Source organism: Mustela nivalis, assembly GCF_964662115.1.
Source record: "Mustela nivalis genome assembly, chromosome: 8".
Lineage (NCBI taxonomy): Eukaryota > Metazoa > Chordata > Mammalia > Carnivora > Mustelidae > Mustela > Mustela nivalis.
In genome coordinates this window covers 38,824,303-38,845,655 of record NC_139027.1, presented here as the reverse complement: position 1 = coordinate 38,845,655, position 21,353 = coordinate 38,824,303, and the positions used below count along the sequence as shown (strand labels likewise).

The 21,353-nt window shown below is 38.7% G+C and overlaps 1 protein-coding gene across 3 annotated transcripts; it reads right to left on the bottom strand.

Moving 5' to 3' along the window:
• Nucleotides 1–20: 20 nt before the first annotated feature.
• On the bottom strand, nt 21–17,753 carry KRCC1 (lysine rich coiled-coil 1). 3 transcript variants are annotated; one of them, XM_082743514.1, is made up of 4 exons: nt 17,527–17,726; nt 5,563–5,667; nt 5,029–5,141; nt 21–1,420 (listed from the first exon to the last, which is right to left on the bottom strand). In XM_082743514.1, the coding sequence occupies exon 4, from the start codon at nt 1,396–1,398 to the stop codon at nt 625–627; it is 774 nt and encodes a 257-aa protein (XP_082599640.1). In that variant the 5' UTR covers nt 1,399–1,420; nt 5,029–5,141; nt 5,563–5,667; nt 17,527–17,726; the 3' UTR covers nt 21–624. The 3 variants fall into 3 exon arrangements, with proteins under 3 accessions (XP_082599640.1, XP_082599639.1, XP_082599641.1); XM_082743513.1 differs by lacking the exon at nt 5,563–5,667 and having other exon boundaries at nt 17,527–17,667; XM_082743515.1 differs by lacking the exons at nt 5,029–5,141; nt 5,563–5,667 and having other exon boundaries at nt 17,527–17,753.
• Nucleotides 17,754–21,353: the final 3,600 nt, after the last annotated feature.

The following is a 21,353-nucleotide window of genomic DNA, read 5'->3' as shown; positions in this document are numbered from 1 at the left end:
ATCAACACAGAACAACAAAATGCAGAAATTAGAACACTTTATTATAAATATTTCCAGAATATAAACTGATTTTGCATAAAGACTCTTTGAAACTTTAAAAACTATATGTAACTTTAGCTTATTATTATTATAATGAATTCCATTCTCCACTTTCCAATCTAGAAAATACACTGCAAGTTAAATCAAAAAGGGAAAAAAAAAATCAGTCTAAATTGTATCATAGAGAAAACTAGTGAATATAAATATACCTCATTCAAAACTAAAACAAACCCAATCAAGAAACAGATTTTCCAAAGCCTATGAATACACTCCAATTTAAAGTAAATGACCTCCCAAGGGAATAATACTTCTACTATCATAGCAATTTGATGAGTAAAAGCAGAGCCACTCTCATTAAGGGAAATTACACCTTATACACGAAAAATGTAAGGATGCATTTAGAAAATGAGGAAAAGTAATTTCCGTGATGGAGAGTAAGCATATTAAATACTTCCTGTTCACTGCCTGTTGTTAGAAGTTCAAGTACCTGCTCACATGAAAAAATTGGTAAGAACATGAACATCAGAAAACCAGGCCCCTCAGCTATTTTTTCAATTTAACCTCAGGAGAACCAACCCAGGAGCTTCAAAATCCGAGGATAGACTGGTCCCAAAGCATCTCCTCCTCTGTTCTCTCTTTACCTTGTTCCTTTTTCTCTTTTCTCCGCTTCCGTTCCTCTTTCTTAGAGGCTCCATCTCGGCTTTTTTTCTCCTTTCGATTCTTAAGCTTCCCTGTGCTGATCCTGTCTGCTTCCATCTGTGTTTTGCTGGTTTGGAAGTTCTTCTGTTTATCTAAATCTATTTCCTCGCAACCTTTTTTTCTCTTATGCTTGGGCCGCTCCTCCTCTGGTTTTTCTCTGCCTTCTTCCAGGTGCCTTTTTCCCTTCTGATGTAGCCGTTTATGATGGGCTGGATGGCCACTGGCACGGTTTGCTGAGGAGAGGCGATTGTGAACTCCAGATTCTACACTGTATGAGTTATAGTTATACTCTTGCTGACTAAGGTTCAGGGGCCCTGGTTTCTCTGAGAAATAGTCCCTTGTGAATTGACAGTAGCTCAGGGAGTCTAGTCTTAGCCTGCTGTCATGAGCTGGTAGCCACTGAGGTAAGCGGGTTTCCACTTTTTGTGAACTAGGGCATGATCTTGGGTAGGTCTGCCTGGTTTCAGAAGAGAGTCTTTGATCAAACATTCTATACCTTGGTCGGCAATCTGCCTCTTCTCTGTATCCACAGGTTTCCAAACAGTTGTCTCTCATCTTTCTGAAACAAGTCTTTGGCTCTAAGCCTCTGGCTTTCTGCACTTTGATATAATCTTCAAGTTCATCTTGAAAAGAATCATATGTCTTCTTTGAATGCTTCATTAGGTTGAGACCAAGGGTTTCTCTGTAGAGAAGATGGGAGAAAATTCTTCTTACTAGATTATTTTATTCTAAATATCTCCTTTGCTCTTGAAGAGAGCTTCAAAAAACAAAACAAAGAAGCCCAAACAAATTAAAACTGAATTTGGTATAAGTTAAATACCATGAAATTATATGTCAAAAAGGTGCAATACGATAGTCAAATATTGGGTGCCTGGGTAGCTCAGTGGTTGGGTGACTGCCTTTGGCTTGGATCACGATCCTGGAGTCCCAGGATCAAGTCCTGCTTCGGGCTCCCTGCTCAGCAGTGACTCGGCTTCTCCCTTTGATCCTCCCCTTCTCGTGTTCTCTCTCTCAAATAAATAAACAAAATCTTAAAAAATAAAAGGGTAGTCAAATATCTCCTAGACCACTCAGAAGTAGCTTTTTCTTTCTCAGACGTGGGATGAAGGCAGAAAGGAGATGGAATATAGGGTTCTGTTGTATAGCTAAAAATTTAAGACATATAGGAATGTGTAGATAAAGACTACACATTCCTGACAAGTGGCCTGATCAAGTGCTCATATATTTTCTAAAGTTCTGATTTAATAAATTTCTTGTATATTGTTTTCTAAGAGAATTAATAGAACCATATAGAAGTAATTTAATTTCTAAACTCTTCCTTTTACTCAAACAAAATAAAATAAACATACATACTTACCTGACTAGAGTACTATAAGACTTAATGTTTACAAAATAGTTTGGGAATGCTGGAAACTAGAAATTCACCTATGAGAAGAAACTACTCTTTTGTATACGGCATGAGAGAAGATGAGGGAACAGAGTTCTGTACCTTCTATATAGGGCTTGGATTTCATTCTATTACTTCTGATTGGTGAAGAGAGCATTCTAGAATGTCTTCTGCTTTGTTTTCTAATATAAAGTACTGGTGGGAGGGTTAAGGGAGGAAATGGAGGTGAAAGCTGAGACAGTGTCAGACTGACACAGAGAAAAGTTTCAGAAGAAATATAAAGTAGATACACTAGTTTTTTTGTTGGCATGTTTGATTCTTTTGGTGGGGGCAGCACTATTCCTGATTTATTTCTTTCCCCTCCCTCAAATTCAGAAAACACTTACTACAAGATGATAATGCCCTAGATATTTTTGGTGACTTACTCTGTCTCCAAAAATTAGGAGGCTGCATAATCCATGCAGAAGAGTGTATTTCTTCCCTTCAACAGAAATAAGCCTGACAATAGCACTCTAGAGTCATTAATGATCAGTTATCTTTTCTGGAAACTTGAGATTAAAAACAATGTTTAAATGAAGCCTCATTTGGTGAGTCAGAAAATTTAGCTCCTATTCAACTTAAATAGTATAAAAATTCTAACTAGAAGAAAACAATTTAACAAATATTTGATTAAATATAGGTAAAAGATTTGAATAGACACCTCAGAAAAGAATATATACAAATAGCCAATGAGCACATGAAAAGATACCATAAGTCATCAAGTCAATGTCATTAAAATCAAAATGAGATACCAGTATGAGCACTCACTAGAATGACTGAGATCAAAAGAATAACATTATCTGTGTTGGTGAGGATGTGGAACAGCTAGAATTCTCATACGTTGCTAGTTAGTGATGTAAAATGGTACAACCACTAACAAGAGTTTGGTAGTTTCTGAGGAATTTAAACATTTACCTACTGTATGATCTAGTTAGTCCATTCCTAGATACCTCCCTGGAAAGAAAAGGAAATATACATCCATACAAAGACTGATACATGAATATTCATAGCAATTTTATTTGTAATATCCCCAGAAAGGAAAACACCAAAATGATGATCGACAGGTAAATGGAACTATCAAATAGTGGTATATCCATACAATGATTTATTATCAGTGATAAAAAGGAATGAACTACTGATACAGTCAGCAATATGGATGAATCTCAAAATAATTATGTTGTACATATATATTATATACATATGTATATGTACACATGGATCTATGTTGATGGTATAATTCTAAACTTTGTACATAATATATTGTACATAATATACACACATATGTTTCCATTAAATAAAACTCTAGAAAATGTAAACTAATCTATAGTAAATGTAAACTAATCTATAGTAACAGTGTTTGCCTGGGGATCAGGCAGGAAGGGGTGGGTGGGATGATTATAAATGGTATCTTTTGGGGTCTGGATATATGTTTACTATATTGATCATTTGAAGGTATATACATCTGTCAAAACCCATCAAATTTTATATTTTAAATATGTATGGTTAAAAAAAATAAATATGGTTTATTATATGTTAACTATACTTCTATAAACCTGCTTTTACAAAGTCACTAACAAGATTAAAAAGATGTTGATAACTGTTGAAACTGGATGATGGGTATATGAAGGCTCACTATCCTATTTTCTCTACTTTTATGTTTAAAAATTTCTGATGCTTCGTACCCACAAAGATGGCTAAAATAAAAAAAAGGCAGATGACATTAAGTGTCTGCAAGGATGTGGAAAATTGGTAAATTCATTCATTGCTTGTGGGGATGTAAAGCACACGGTTATTTTGAAAAATAATCTGGACTTCTGGCCCTGTGCACACAGGTCTGAGCCTACCCGGAGCCAGGTAGATGGTCACCAGGAAGTTCAACCCCTTTGTGATCTCAGACAGCAGCAGAAACCCCAAATGCCACTTCAGTGCCCCCTTGCACGTGTGCAGGAAGATCCTGTCATCCCCACTCTCCAACAAGCTGTGGGGAAAGTACCTCTGCTCCATGCCCAACCACCTGATGAGGTCCAGGTGGTTTGAAGACACTATAAAGGTCAACAAATCAGCAAGGCTGTCCAGGTGTACAGAAAGAAATAGGTCATCTACATTAAGTGTGTACAATGTGAGAAAGCTAATGGCACAACTGTCCATGTGGACATTCACCCAAGCAAGGTGGTTATCACCAGGCTAAAAATGGACAAAGATCAGAAAAAAATTCTTAAACGAAAGGCCAAATTTTGACAAGCTGGAAAACAGAAAGGCAAATATAAGGAAGACCTTATTGAGGAAAATGTAGGAATGAATATAACCTGTTGTGCAACCATAGTGTAACTGTAGATTTTTTAGCCTGGTATGTATTCTTTTGAAACTTCTCAAGATATCTCTATCTCTTGAATATTTCATTTCTTTCTTGTCTTCTTATTGATACATAGCTCTGTAAATCTACTTTTTCTGTTTTGATGAATACTTTTATGAATAACCACTGGAAATATTTCCTAATTAAAAAAATTAAGAGAAAGAAAAACAATATGGCAATTCCTCAAACATTAAACAGTGTTGCTGTATGATCCAGCAATTTCATTCCTAAGTACACAATCCAGAGAACTGAAAGCCTTTGTTCACACAAAAACTTAACACCAATGTTCACAGCAGCAATATTCATAAGAGCTAAAACGTAGAAACAACTCAATGTCCATTACTGCTGAAGGAATAAGTAAGGCACGGTATCTTCATACAATGGAGAAAAGGAATGGAGTGCTGATACACAGTACAACACGGATGAACCCTGAAGGCATGACAAGTGAGAAAAGTGTCCCCACAGTCCACAGATCATGCAGAGATCAATAAAGAGGTGAATCGGAACTTACCCTTCTCAGGCTGAGAACTTGGTGAAGAAATCTGATCATAGTCACCCATTAATTGCTTCAGTTTTCTAGCATGAACTTTCCCCACATGGAGAGACTGTGCAACAACCAGGAAGCTAAAAACACAATGCAGAGATCCCCAAATCGATTTTTGTCTAATACTCTGCTCCCAGTCATCTGAAGCCAACTGCAATCTTGTTATAAAAATTAAATAGTTCAAAGTTTAGAATTACACCATCAACATAGATCCATCATCTGAAAATTCACACATCTCCCATTTCTTATCATCTTACTTCCTATAAGTCTAAAAGTTAGGCTAACTCTTTGAGCATGTATTTTACCCCTGAAAAATAAATAATATTTTGTTTTAGAATAAAGTGACCCCAATTTTCCACATCCAAATTTGCAGATAGACATTCATGATTTTTAGTTTATTTAGTCTGAACTAAGAGTGTAAGAAGCATTTTGCTCGCTTCCAAGTAAGTCAGCTTCATAGAAATAATCCTGTGATCTAGAAGATCACTATTTTCTACCTACCTCATAATGTGAAATGCTTTGCAATTCAAACTATATCCCTACTCCCTATACTCCTTTTATAAGGGGAACCGGGAAAGTTCAATATTTGTTCATTCAATGTGGTACCTATGAATAAAATAAAGGGGGGGGTAAGATAGAAATTACATTAAAGATACATTAAAGGTAATATTTTCGATCTTTAAATAGACATCATTTCATATACCATCTCAAATTTTAATTTCCTGGATGCTTGCAAGGCTACATACTAGCTTTTTTGCTAATTAGAATGAAATTTTAGTATGAAAACATTTAGTAAGCCTCTAATCTTTAATATGGTAATATATTTTTATTTAGTCCAGAAAATACCATTCTAAAAGAGAAGTTACTGGGTCACCAGTCTGGACTTTATTGAAAGATAGGACTAAGGGGGGGCACCCGGGTGGCTCAGTTGGTTAGGTGACTGCCTTGGGCTCAGGTTATGATCCCGGAGTGTTGGGATCGAGTCCCACATAGGGCTCCCAGCTCCATGGGGAGTCTGCTTCTTCCTCTGACCTTCTCCCCTCTCATGCTCTTTCTCACACACTCACTCTCTCTCAAATAAATAAATCTTTTAAAAAAAAAAAAGGTTGGACTAAGAAATCTGGCCTTGGCATTTTTGTGTTTTACAGTAGACAATTTCAAAGCATGCAGTTTGTTTTAAGATAGTCTCTGATTCTAGCTATACCCCTAATGTCATTTGGGAATCACACAGAGGAACCACAAATCACTTTACCTGTGACGGGAAACAGTCCTCCACAGTTGGGACAAACATGATCACAAGCAAGGCTCACTAAACCAGGCTCAGATAAGCCACTCAAAACTATAGTCATGTTCACATATTAATTTCCAGAACTTTTGTTCGAAGCCTTTCTCACCAGAATAAATAATCTGTACCAAAATGACCACATTTATACTTGAGGTCTATGTTACTATCTAAAAGTTCTTAGGGGCGCCTGGGTGGCTCAGTGGGTTAAGCCACTGCCTTCAGCTCAGGTCATGATCTCAGGGTCCTGGGATCGAGTCCCGCATTGGGCTCTCTGCTCAGCAGGGAGCCTGCTTCCTCCTCTCTCTCTCTGTCTGCCTCTCTGCCTACTTGTGATCTCTCTCTGTCAAATAAATAAATAAAAAATCTTAAAAAAAAATAGAAGTTCTTAACAGCTGAAATTTATTTTATGGAAATTTAGTCATTTATAAATGTGATTATCAAAAATTGGAACATCAAAATTGTACTTCCTATGTAGCCATTTAAATGAATGTACAGTCTAGGAGAAATGTCCATTATATATTAAGGGGGAAAATGATACCACCTATTTACCTATCTATTAATTAATCTTAAATCCAATTTTAGTGTAAAAACACCCAACATACAGAACCAAAAAAACCTAAACATATTCATATATGTTTATTGTAAGGAGGAGTTAAAAGAACCGCTCTACAACCCATTTACTTCCTTTCCTGGGGCTGGGGGAGAGGGTAGAAGGTAGGTGACTTCTGGACCTCTGACTGAAGAGACCAATGATATTAGCTAGGAGAAAGGGAACTTATATTTGACATGTCCTTAGCAAGATGTCCCTGGCTAAGGATTATCTATAGTAAATAAATTCAGGATTAATGAGGCATAGCTTTCTGAAGAATGTCACGTAAGCTAGGAGGTATAAAATGGAGATGATTCATAATTTAAATACTCCCATTGGCTGAGGTGACCCTCATTTAGAAATCTCATGTTATTTTGGGCCAGAGATGAATGACCAATGTAGGAAAACATGGTTTGCGGAGCCATCTTTCATGTCCTAGATATCTCCGCTTCTTTAATAGAGTTGCGTGGTCCCTTGTATCCTTGAAATACTTAGTAAATGTTGATACTAGGTAATATTACTGATTTGTGTTAGTTTGATCTGACAGTCTGATCTTGTATATTGCAATATCCATAGGAAAAAAATCAGAAAAGATATACACTAAACTTAATGGGATTTGGGAAATGGGTTTAGGAAAGAAGCAATACACAATACTTAATATTTTGCTCTCTGAACATGTCTGTATTGTTTTAATTTCTGCAAAAGCATTACTTTGTAACTGAAAGCTCTATAAAAATTTAATTTAAATGTTCTACAGAGTATCTTCATATTAAGCTTAATTTTTAGTACTAGCATATAGATTAAAAAGGTTTGCTTAAATATTATGAGTTTGGGATGCTTGGGTGGCTCAGTTGGTTAAGCATCAGGGATCGAGCCCTGTGTCAGGTTCCCTGTTCAGAGAGGAACCTGCTTTTCCCTCTCCCTCTCCACTTCCCCAGTGCTCATGTGCTCTCTCTCAAATAAATAAATAAAATCTTTTAAAAAATTTGAGTTTAAGAACTGTAAATCAGAAACACTTTAGAAACGATGAATATTTAAACATGTTTATTATATATCTCTCTGAATTATTTGAGTTGTTTTAAGGTATGTAACTTAATTACATATGACTCCAAAGTTAAAATGAAAAGCAAGCTATAAACTAGGAGAAAATATTTCCAACTCACATATCAGATGAAGGACTTATATCTAGAATACATAAAGAACTTTTATGACTCAATAAGACAAATTCAAATTAAAATGGGCAAAAGATTTGGGCATCTCAAAAAATAATTTATGTATATAAAGATGACTTGAAACCCTACACCATCACTGGAAATCATTAAAATTAATAGGACTGAAAATACCTAATGTTGGTAAGGATGCTGAACAACCAGACTTCTCATATGTTACTAGCTAGAATTTAAAATGCTACAAGTTTACAAAGCAGTTTGGTAATTTCTTTAAACATCTACCATATGACCCAGCCATTTTGCCTGTATGTATTAGTCCAAGAGAAATGAAAACATACATCCACACAAAGACCTGTACATGAATGTTCATAGCAGATGTATTTGTAATAGCCCCAAATTGAAACAATCCTAATGTCTGCCAATAGGCTGATAAACAAAATACGGTTTATCTATACAATATATTTATTCTGCAACAAAAAGAAACAAAACAGCAATATATAGATAATATGGATGAATCTCAAAATCATGCTTAGTGTAATACACAAGAGTACCTACTGCATGATTCTATATTTGTAAAAAGTTCTAGACATATAAACCAATCTATAGTGAGAGAAAGCAGATTAGTGGTTGTTGGGAACAAGAGTAGAGGGTGGGATGGATTATAAAGAGGCCAGAGAAAACTTTTGATGTTAACAGAGGTTATTGGTGTTTTGTTTACAATGGTTGCTTGGGAGTATACACCTGTCAAAAACTCATTTTCTTGTATACTTCAAATATGTGTATATTTTAAGTGTATCTCCCATCCAAGTACTAACCAGGCTGGACCCTGCTTAGCTTCCAAGATCAGGTGAGACTGGGTGTGTTCAGGGTGGTATGGCCGCAGACAGTAAAGTGCATCTCAATAAAGTGTGCCAGAGGAGCTTAAGGATCTTTAACAGATGTTTTGGAAAAAGGAGTAATTTTGCCTTAATTTGTTCAACTAGATTTTTAAAGATTTTATTTAGTTCTTTGACAGAGAAAGATCACAAGTAGGCAGAGAGGCAGGCAGAGAGAGAGAGGAGGAAGCAGGCTCCCTGCTGAGCAGAGAGCCCGATGCGAGACTCGATCCCAGGACCCTGAGATCATGACCTGAGCCGAAGGCAGAGGCTTTAACCCTCTGAGCCACTCAGGCACCCTCAACTAGATTTTTAAATGTTGAGTTTATTTCCAGAAAAATCATTCACCTAACAAAGGCCAACTTATCTACACAGAACTACTGCCAAATTATGTCACTTAATCTCATTGCTCCTAGGGCCAGACATAGGGACTCTGGAGTCAGTGCTGGCACTTCTTAGCTATGTAAGCTTGGTTAAATTCTCAACCTTTTCGTGCTTCAAGTTCCTCATCTCTAAAATAAGGATATAATATATGCCTCAAAGAGCTGTTGTGAGCCTTAAGGAAATGAATACATATACAATCCTTAGAGGAGTATATGGCACAAGGTAGGTGCTGAATCAATGAGCTACTTTTATTAATCCTCAGGATTTCATCTATTTAACTGACATAGTGAAATATTCTCCCACTCAATTATTCTCATAACTACATAAAACCAAATAAAGGAAAGATTATATGTAAACAGAGCAAGAGTGCCTGTCAGGAGTACCTAAATCTTTTTATTTCAAGCTAACTCATGTTTCAGAGGGACTTCTTAAAAATGAAAACTGAGGGGGCACCTGGTGCTCAATTGATTAAGCGTCTGACTCCTGATTTCAGCTCAGGTCATGATCTTGGGGTCATGAAATTGAGCTCCGAGTCAGGCTCCCGGCTGCTTAGGATTCTCTCTCTCCTTCTGCCCCTCCCCCTGCTCTCTCCCTCTCAAATAAATAAATCTTTATTTTTTAAAAAAGATTTTATCTATTTAAGAGAGAGAGAGAGAGAACATGAGAGAGCACGAGCAGGGAGAGGGGCAGAGGCAGAGGGGAAAGAGACTCCCCACTGAGCAGGGAGGTTGTCCTCCAGCTTGATCCCAGGACCCTGGATCATGACCTGAGCCAAAGGCAGGTGCTTCACCAACTGAGGCACCCAGGCACCCCTGTAGTAAACAAATCTTTTAAAAAATAATAATAAAAATGAAAACAGAAGATTAGACTTGATCACTGTCCTTTGCGATTGTTCTAATTTTGAACCAATTCTTTGAAGATTTCAGTTTAAATTGTTAATGTGTGTCATGTACAATACTCAAAAGGGTATGGAGTATCAGGCAGAAACACCTAGGATACAAGCTAATTTTACCATTTATAGGCTGTATTAGGTCCCATCTTGAGTATTTTTTTAAGACATACCTTCTAGTATTTTTGGAACAAATCTAGGAAAATTCTGAAATCTTGAGTTCCTATTTATACTGCACATACACCACAAGCCTAGTTATAGATGAACACCCACAGAGTACTACTTACTTGTTCATTTAGTTCGAGAAAAGTACCATAGTGAAAAGAGCAAAAATATGGAATCTTTTATTTTGAAGAAATGAAACTATGTAGGTTATTCAGTAGCTGGAGGTTTGATCTTTTTTATTTCAGTAAAAATATGGAAAGTCATTGTGAAAGTTAAATAAATACATCATATATCAACTATTGTGTTAAATATGAAACACATGAGTAATATGAGTTACTCTTAATTCAAAATTGCCTAAAATAGCTTCATATCTTAATAAAAAAACTAAGAGCCACTCAAATTCTAGAACTGTCAGAGAGAATTTGCTACATTCCAACCACCCATTTAGAAATTGTAAAACTTGAACTTCTGCATTGTGTAAAATGTTTTTAATAAGTCTTGGGTTTGGTGAATAAATCAAGTGAATTTAAGTTAAAAAAAATCTAATAAAACGTTTATGCCCCACAAGCACATCACTTGTGTTGTGACATGGCATTTAAACATCATACAGTATGAAGGTCTTAAAAAATGTTTATTAAATATCTCTGAAGAAAAAATGGGCAAAATTAGGATGTTAATCCGGTTAGTTTTAGCTCAATTCTTTCCCTTTAAAAAAATACACCAAAGAACATGGTCTTACACTTTTAAACCTAATTCACAAAGAAGCACTAAGAGATGTTTTGTATTTTTCCATTCTCTGCATCTTTTTCTTAGAGATGTTATGTAGCATTCTCTGTATTCTGTTAAAGCTATCTAAAAGTATTTTGGCTTTTTTTTTTTTTTTTTTTGGATGCAGCAGTAAATACTATTTTTTAAAATCTAAACTTACTAAATGTTTGTTGCTAACATTTAAAATGTTATTGATTTTGTATATGGGCCTTAAATTTTACCCCCTTGCTAAACTTGTTCTAGTAGCCTTTTCCTAGATTCCTTGCTGTTTCCTACATGTATGATCATATCATCTGCAAATAGAGACAGTATTACTTCTTTCTCACCAATCTGAACACCTTTTGTTTTTCTTTTTTAAAATATACTTTTAAAGATTTTTATTTACTTGTCAGAGAGAAAGAGAGAGAGCACACAAGCAGGGGGAGCAGCAGGCAGAGGGAGAAGCAAACTCCTCTGCAGAGCAGGGAGCCTGAAGCAGGACTCAATCCCAGGACTCTGGGAAGATGACCTGAGCTAAAGGCAAGCACCTAACCCACTGAGCCACGCAGGTATCCCACCCTTTGCTTTTCTTGTCTGACTGTAAAGGCTAGGACCTCCAGTACAATACTGAATAAAAGTGGTAAGACTGGATATCCTTCCCTTGTTCCTGCTCTTGAGTTCTGCAATCTTTTAACATTACTACTATCTCAGTAAAGACTAAACAGAACATCCATTAAATTTAGACTAGGTAACTGATACTATTACCTTAGCTATCTTTTAAACTATTTGTTGTCTTTGCAACAAATTTTTTACCTTTATTTATTTATTTTCCTATTTAAGTGTTCTTTAGAAATCTTAATTGTAGTACAAATGCAGCCCTATGGGGAGCCTGGATGGCTCCGTTGATTAAGCATCTGCCTTTGGCTCAGGTCAGTCTCCGGATCCGGATTAAAGCCCTGGATCAGGCTCCCTGCTCAGCGGGGTGTCTGTTCCCTCTCCTCTTCCCCTTGCTTGTTCTAATAAATAAATAAAATCTTAAAAAAGAAAGAAGGAAAGAAAGACAGAGAGACAGAGAGAGAGAGAGAGAGAGAGAAAGAAAAAAGAAAGAAAGGAAAGAAAGAAATAGATAGATGCAGCCCTGTACCTGTCACCATCATACTCTTAGCTATGTTGGTTATTAACCTTGCCTTTTCAGGAAATGAGATTAGTATCTGATGTAGGAGTTTGTTAGGCTCTAGCTATTTTACACTAACACAACAATCACAAAAATAACTAAGGGTTTACTACTATGGTATATTTCCAATGATAAAATACCAAAAAATTAACAAAATCCTTAACTGGGAGTATCTCACATTTAATAGTTAACACATTTAATACAACATTTATGTCTTTATATCTAAACTAAGTCTTTTAACACCAATAAACATTAAGGACTCTATGGCTAGCTAGCTCAAGGATCATGCTTGTGAAGTTAATTTGACCTGGACCCAAGGCAGACATCCTTCATCAGAATGCCACCAAATGGATTCCATTCCTTCCAAAGGGCTGGTAAATGTGAATGGGTCTTTAAGAGGGGAAAAACCCCAATGCACATGTCCTAATGTATATTTAATGAATATAGTAGGGGAAATCTTGTTAGTTGTTTTAACATGCTTAGTCACTATTCTCATATATGGACAGCTAATAAAGGCAACAAACCTGAAAATCACAAATAATCATTAGTGTCTCTCCAGACATCTTCCTCCCCAACCATTCTATCCAGCCGTCAGTTTTAGATTTACAACATAACATGCTCTGGTGTGTATGTAGCAAATACATCTTGAGCAGAGCACAGATTCACATAAAACAATGAACGACTTCTGATTATTCCAGGAGTCCTGGCTGATCTACATTTACACCTGCACTTTCTTCAATGTGCTTAGCCTGCTATCTCTTACCCATTTTAGAGGCTGTTTATTAACCTGTCTCTCCCACCCACCAAGGAGAATTTGACTGCCTTACACTACTATCCTGTATTTCCTCTGCAGCCATTTCAGACTCACAGATGGAAGTTGTTAATGTCAGAAATGGCAAAGCAGCCATGCCAGGTCTGGAGCACTTACCTTTACTGTAATTTGAGAGAGAAATAAACTTGTTTATTTTATTATTATTATTTTTAAAGATTTTACTTATTTATTTGACAGAGATCACAAGTAGGCAGAGAGAGAGGGCGGGAAGCGATGCGGGGCTAGATTCCAGGACCCCAGGACCATGACCTGAGCAGAAGGCAGAGGCTTTAACCCACTGAGCCACCCAGATGCCCTGAGAGATAAATGAACTTTAGTGTTTAAAAGAAACACTGTGTTTTTCTCCATTTTTCTTTCTTTTTCTAATTTCACTAACAAACATTACTACTACCAACCTCTTTAAAAGGGCTGTACCTAATTATCTATATATCCTTGTACTGAGCAGAAAACTGGTACGTAGCAGGAGCTCAATAAATGTTTTCTGAATAAATGTCAACATGTTAGCTATTAGCTAGATTTTGTCATTTGATCCAGATCTCTGCTTAGTATCATGAAAACAAAGGAAAACACTTAGGCAAGTGCTATGTAAATGGGTTAATGATTCAATAAGGAGTCAAAAATATCCTTTATTCTAAAACTGAGTCCATTTAATTTTTTTTCTTAAAGAGAAGCAAATAAGCAAGAATTGTTTGTTGCAGTGTTGTTTTTACTGATCCCTCAGGAATATCACTACCAGGTGAAAATTTTTCTGTCAAAAATATTTGAAGAACATCACTGAATGAATTACAGTGTCCTAGAAAATCTTATGACAACTTCACCATAAATTCTATGTATATTTCTTTTCATGTAAGTCTGGTCATGTGGTATTATTTTTTGGTGACTGAGTTTAATTTCTCAATTTCCTATTTGTAATCTTATACCTTGTGTACATTTCCTACTTGCCAATATTTAATCCTTACATCTGTTCATTATCAAGTCCAATACAGAAGAGCTCCCCTTAGGAGTGTTACAGCTATAGGTGAAAATGAATAAGATGTTCTTCAAATCAGTTTTAATTGTCCTATCAGGATCTTGAAAGTGACTGGAATTTTAGTAACTGGATACATGATAACTCTTTCATACCTTTTGGATGAATCTTATGTCTTTTAAGAAAAAAATACTGGATAAGTAACAAGCAACAGATTTTTTTCCTACTTCTTGTCTATGCACTATCTTGACTGGCAATTATTTAGGGCTTTTACAAGTATCTCAACTAAACATACATTGCCTCAGGGTGCCTAGGTGGCTCCTTAAGCATCTGTCCTTAGGATCTAGCCCTAAGGCTTAAGCCTTTGAAGCCTTGGGTTCCCTGCTCAGCAGCAAGCCTGCTTCTCCCTCTTCCTACTGCTCTCCCTACCTGTGTGCTCTGTCAAATAAACCAAATAAAATCTTTTTTAAAAAGTACTGATTCCTATCATTATTCTAAAAAGTATAATATACCAAATATTAGTCATTTGTTAGATAGCACTTAACTGAACAGTTAATGAGGATATTTACCCAAAATAAAGTGACATGAGGTAATTTTTTAGGTGACGAATTGTATCTTTCCAAATCCTAGTGAATGGTCTCAGTCTTAACTCAAGAGTTCATCACTCTTTTGAATGTCATCTGATAACCACTATAGGTTGAAGTTTCATGTTTTATGAACTGCTGTTCTAGTACACCGCCAAATCAAGAATATCAATATAGAACTGTAAAGTCAGTTCATAATTTTAATGCTGTCAAGGACCTCAGAGTTAGTTGGTGCAGAGGTCCTCAACCTTGCCACTACTGACATCTTGGGTAGGAGAATCCTTTGCTGGGGTGGAGGTGAGACGGCCCTGTCCATTTCAAGATGTCTGCAACATCTCTGCCCTATATCAAATAGATGGCAAGTAACTCCTATGCTCACTATGCCCTTTCTTCCCCAGTGGTGGTAACTAAAATGTCTCCAGAAAGTGCCAAATGTCTTCTGGGGTGTGGGTGCAAAATAACCCCTGGCTGAGACCCACTCAATTGGGCTAATCCAATTCTCTCTCCCAACAGATGACAAAACTCAAAAAAGAAATTTGGGACTTTGAGTTTGAAAGAAAAGTTTGGGACTTACTGAGTTCATACAGCTAATGGGCAAACTAACACTACAACCTATTACTTGTTAAGATCCTATTCCAGTATTCTCATTATGCCACCTTTAAGTTGCATGGAAAGGTTACTGCTAGCATTGTGTGAACTGACGCTGTATAAAGTAACTGCACACATTCAAAGTCATCACACACACACACAAAATGTCATCTGGCAAAAACTGTTTTTCCATGAGAAACTATTTCTAGGTCTTCTGTGATCTGGGTATGAGAGCCAAATTGAACTGTAGCCTTGACACCTATAAACTGCTTAGGCTTACTTGTTGGTAAGAGACAGTAAGTTTGGTATGAAAACAAATCCAGATTTTTAAAAATCTCAGATGTCATAACCTAGGCTGACTGAAGACACTAAATCTAGTCTTCCAAAGGTTGCCTTCACTAAGAGACATTTAATAGAACAGCATTTGGTTGCAATGAAAAATTCCATTTTTAGTGTATGGAATTTATATAAGGTGCTTATAAAAATATTTTAAGAAATGTATACTTTTTATTCTTCTTCTTTTTTTTTTTTTACCTTGCCATTCCATCAAAGTGAAATATGTAAGATTATGGAATAGCACAGAAAAGTAGAATATATCAAGAAAGAAGGTGAAAACGAAATTATTTTCACGAGGTTATTTACTGATGTCTCTCCAGAAAAAAGGAAACTAAATTATTCTATAATATTTTGGCTTTCACCATCTTTCATTCTGGAGACAAAAAGCAACATAAGGCAACCCAGCAAATACTAAAAATTATGAAAATGAAGATGGTTAAATGTTTCACTGAGATCTGCAATGTGATCAAGCTCCACCATCTAGAATCCTCTCCAAAACTGCCTTACAGCCTTACCTCCTCGTTCGGAACAAGCAGGCTGTTCACAGGCATAAAGTACTTGTAAGAACTCAAACATCTGTTAGGTTGAGATGATTAAGAAAAAGCTTTTTGTGTTAGGGGAAACGTGTTGGTGAGAACTGTGAAAACTTGGGGCAGAAACACTCCTTCCAAACTCCTGCAAGGAACACTTGCCCAAATTTTAGCATGGCCTCCAGCAGCTTAAGGCTGAACCCCTGGGATGACCAGCCCCCTCTGGAGCTCCTGCTAGAAAAAGCTCAGGGCTGTCAAAATACATGTACTGTTTTTAGAACCGACACCTGATGACAGGCCCCCCAACCTCTCTTTTTGAGAGTGCTTAACCAAAAAGGGCTTTGGACTGTGGATGCTTCCAGTCTCTGAGACGGATGTGTACCTCCTCCAACTCAGAAGCGTCCTTCTCAAAGACCTGGAAGCCATTCTTTTCAAGTGTCATCACCAGGAAGGAGAGGCCAAAGTCGGGTCCCCCAGTGGCTGCGGGAGGACAGAATCCTAACTTCCTTCCGTGCCAGCCAACAGACGCTGCTGGCTTAACAGCATTCACAAGGAACAACCCTTTGTAACTTAACTTCCCTGACTCCTCTTCCACCTTTCCTCCAGTCCCTCATTTTCCCTTTAAACTCCCAGTCAGCTCTGAGCAAATAAGAACGGCGCTCAGCTCCTTCCCCTACTGTGTGGGCAGTTTCTGAATAAAATTTGTTTTTCAACGCTCTCATTAATGGCCGCTTTGCTGTCTTGGACACTGGTAGGTCCGTACTCAACTCTGACCACTAACAAGAGGCCTATAAATCTAAGAAGCTGTTTTTCAGGGTGTTTCCCTCAAAAAGCCTAGAAAAACTCTCCAAAGAGGCGTCTCACAACTCTTGCCCCTCTTCTCCTCCCTCAGGCCCCCCGCAGTTTTAACCTCTCGGGGTACTTCCTGCTTCTCGGCGAAGTCCTGACTCCACTTCTGCCTAAGTACCTACTTTCCCGGATGTTGAATGGCACCCAGCCGAGGTCTCCACGCTCGCGCGTCTCCGGCTCTTTCTCTCCTCATCTCGGAACTTCCTCATCAATCCCGCTACCCTTTCCCTGACAGTCCCAGGTCGGCTTCTACCTGGCCACCTCTCTGCCCCTTCAACCCTCAGCCTCCTGGGCGTGCTGAGGCGTCTCTCTCCCCTCCGCGCTCCACCTGAGGGCCGTGGCGCCCCTTTCCAGGAGCGGCGGGTGGTGAGGGACGCGGACGGACTCCGGCCCTCGACCCGGCCGGCCATGGCGCACATTCGGGGCGCGCACAGCCGTCCCTGGGCCGCGGAGTTGAGGGGCTGAAGACCGGGCCGCCCCCGCCGCCGGGGCGGGAACTCACCTTCTCTGAGGCAGGGGCGGGCGTCTACAACTACTGTTCCCCCTCCCCGCCAACGCCGCCGGCCGGGGAATAGGCCGGGGTGGAGGTGGCGGAGAGGCAGGGACAGGCGCTGCCGCCACCGCCGCCTCCGCCGCCGAGCAGGCGGGGTTAGAGGAGGAGGCGGAGACTCGGCTTCCTGAGGGGAAGTCTCCGCCACCACCGGCGACTGACTGGACGGCGCCGGCGCCATGGCGGCAAAGCGCGCTATTGCGGTTGCGCGGATCGCCCCACTTCCAGAGAGGGCCTTTAGCCCCGCCCCCTTCTCTCGACTTTTCCGGGGCTCGCCCCTCTCGGTACCCGTGTTCTTCGGCCGGGTGCTTTCCCGTACTCGTTCGGGGTCAGGGAGAACGGGTGCGGCGGGTCACCTGGGGTGAGTGAATCTCAAACCGACTGAGAAAGAAAAAACCTGGAAACCTCTGGATTCTTCCTTCAGAGTGTCTGAGAAATACGTAATCTCCTTTAAACGTCTTTCCCTTGTTAGGGTCTTTAATGTACAGAGTTAGAGTAAGCCGAAGCCTTGGTCATGATACGTTGTCGTCATTCGTCCGTAAATGATTTTTTGTCTCGCCTCCTTCAGTATAAGCGTGTGTACAAACACACACGTATACAACCTCACCTCATCTCATTCCCCATCTCCTAAAGAGAAATCACTGCCCCGGCTTGTCCTCATTTCCTTTTGTATATAAATCTTTATCACACAGCTGTGTAGCTAAAAAAACGTTTATTTTTGAATTTCCTAAGAGTTAAATCTTTCTCTGTGCAGTATTCTGGAACTTGTTTCACTCAACACTTGGAGGATCCATCCAAGCCGTTGCACGTAGGTGTCACTTGTTTCACTGCTGTACACTATCCCACCCATTTTCCTGTTGCTGGGCTTGTCTCCTGGTAGCTGTGCAAGTTTCTCTTGAGCAGACTCTCCCTTCTTGTCACACTGCCGTTGGTTAGTTTCAGGTGCTCATCATCTCTTAATAGAATCATGGCAACAGATGCCCAACTTACCCTTCTGACTTCACCAGTCCAATTTACTCTTCGTTACTGCTGCCAAAGCGTTCTATCCAGAAGTCATTCCTGGCTCTCCATAGTCTATTGGAAAAAGTCAAATTAGACAAGTATTCCTGGGCTTCTGTGCACCTTGATCTCATTATCTTCCTACTGCTGTCACCTCCCCACCCTGCTTTCACTTTATGATTTAGCAACATTAAATCTTTACTGATTCCTATAAATACCAAACTGTTGCATGACTCAGTTTATTGTGTATGCTGCTCCTTCTTCTGGAATGTCTACTCCCTACTTTCTAATGAACTCCTCCTCCCTCCACAAGTAAATTGTATCCTGAATTCAGCATTTCTCATTCGTTCTTAATGTTTTTGTTACATATATATCTATCCCTAAGTAACATGAAGTATTACTTTGCATGATTTAAAACTTTACATAAATGTCATTATACATACTGTTTATTCCCCTGCAACTTACTTTTTTCACTTAATTCTGTTTTGGCATGCAGATATGCTGAGATGTGAGGTTCTAATTCATTCATTTCCACAGCTCTATAACGTTTCATTGCATGACTACACCGTGAGCTATCCATTCTCTTATTGATGGACATTGAACTTGTTTTCCATTTTTGCTTTTATAGCTAGTGCTACTTTAATGTTCTTATGTAGTCTTGTGCACACATGTGAGAGTTTCTCTGAGGTTTATACTTAAGAGATGTTGCTGCCTTTTAACTAGAAACCTCAATAATACCCACTTTGAAGGGTATTATGAAAATCATGAGTAATGTTAATAAAGCACAATTTCACACATTCAAACATTTATTGTTAGAAAAACCTTCAAATGTTTATGAAACACTGGGACATAAAGGCAATAGTCTGGTGCTTGAATGGTAAACAGAAAATGTGTGCTTCTGTAGCTCCTGCAATACCCAACTCATTGTAGTTGTCCGCACATAATGCTTTTTCTTTATCTCCACATCTCTGCTCATGCTGCTATGTTGGTGGGGCTGAAATAGTCACCTCCAGCTCTGGTTGTCTCCCTGCCTTCTTATCTTTGTCACCTATGTCTCTGAAGCCTTTCCTGACCTCTCAGGCTGCCCTGGATATCCTTTCCTCTTTGCTTCCTGTATCTCTCTCACCATTTTTACATGCTCTTCCATAATTATCTCTAAATGGTCAGTGTTCACAATGCTTTAAAGACAGTGCTCACATGTATTCATCTTATTTTGGGGCACTGAGCACAGTGCCTGATACATGTGCTGATAAATGCATGTGGAATGAGAAAATTTAGGGATTCTTGGGAAGAAAATGCAGCCAAGGATTTCTTGGGTCCAAAAGAAGAGGGAGGGAAGCAAGCATGCTATTTTATTAAGAACACAGAGCCCAGAGAGTTTGAAATTTTGCCAGTGATGTAATTATACAGGATATAATGGACTGTTAAAGAGGAAATCTGCCTCTGTCATTATGGCATGTGAGTGTTAGATGTGCATATCTAGCAGATTTTCTTTGATTCTGTCCCTCTTAGTGATTATGAAATAAATGAATCAGCCAGTGAATGCACTTGAAAGCAATGAGCAGCCCCTGGCTTATTTAATGTTGCTAGACATTAAGTTATTATTAGTTTAAAGCAAACTAACTAAAATGTTGGCAAACATTGTCTGTAAAAGGCCAGATAGTAAATATTTTCAGCTTTGTGGGCCATATGGTCTTTGTTGCAAGTATTCAACTTCGCTGTTACAGTGTGAAAACAGTCATAGAAAATATGTAAACAGATGAGTATGGCTTTTTTCTTTTCTTTTCTTTTTAAGTAGGCTCCATGCTCAGTGTGGAGCCCGAACTCACTACCCCAAGATCAGGAGGGTCGTGCTCCACCGACTGAGCCAGGCAGGTGCCTCTAGTATGTCTGTTGTTTAATAAAATTTTATTTATGGTCACTGAAACTTACCTTTGATATAATTTCCATGTGTCACAACATACTCTTCTTTTGACTTTTCCCCCCAACTATTAAAGAAGGTACAAACCATTTTTAGCTCAAGGTCTCAAAAAAAATTGTTGATGCCTGGCAAAAATGAACCTTATCCCCAGGTACAAAGGAGGTGGAATCCAGTGTTCTTTTACTAAAGAAATCTTGCAGTTCTCTTGATTTGCCACTAGAGGGGGGTCCCTTGTAGGTGTGTGGCCTAGAGAGCTGGTCTTTCCAATACAAAGGATGATTAGAGTTTTTCCGTAGTGTATGGTAAATGAGCCACTGCCATGTTAATGCAGGCTTAAAAACTGTCCTGGTGTTTCAAAATCATTCCTCTGGGTTTCATTTATATTGCCACCTTCATATTTATATTTATTCCTTCTTCGCATATCCAACTGAAGGGAACACAACCATTCTCAAGTCCTCTGAGATTATTTACTCAAGGGCTCAGGAGGAAAATAATGTGAATACAGGCTGTGGCTAAAGATTTGCGGGCTGCAGCTTGGAATCTGGGAACAGCTGCTAACCAAGATACAGGTTAATAAGTGGAGCTCATATTCAGAGGATGCTTGAAGCCCAAGTGTTGATATACTTAAAACTCCAAAATAACCCCCATTCTTGGCCTCTTCGTGTCACCTTCTTCTACCCTTAAGGTGCATGACAGGACCTGACATTACCCTGGTCCAGCATCTTCTGCAAGTTTCGTTATACCTTTTTTAGGGTACGGGAGTACTTGATAGCCATAGTGACCTTCTAGGCACATATGTGTGGCCTGAAGTGCAAGGGAAGTTCAGCTGACATAGAGGTAAATAGAACCATAGTGGTCA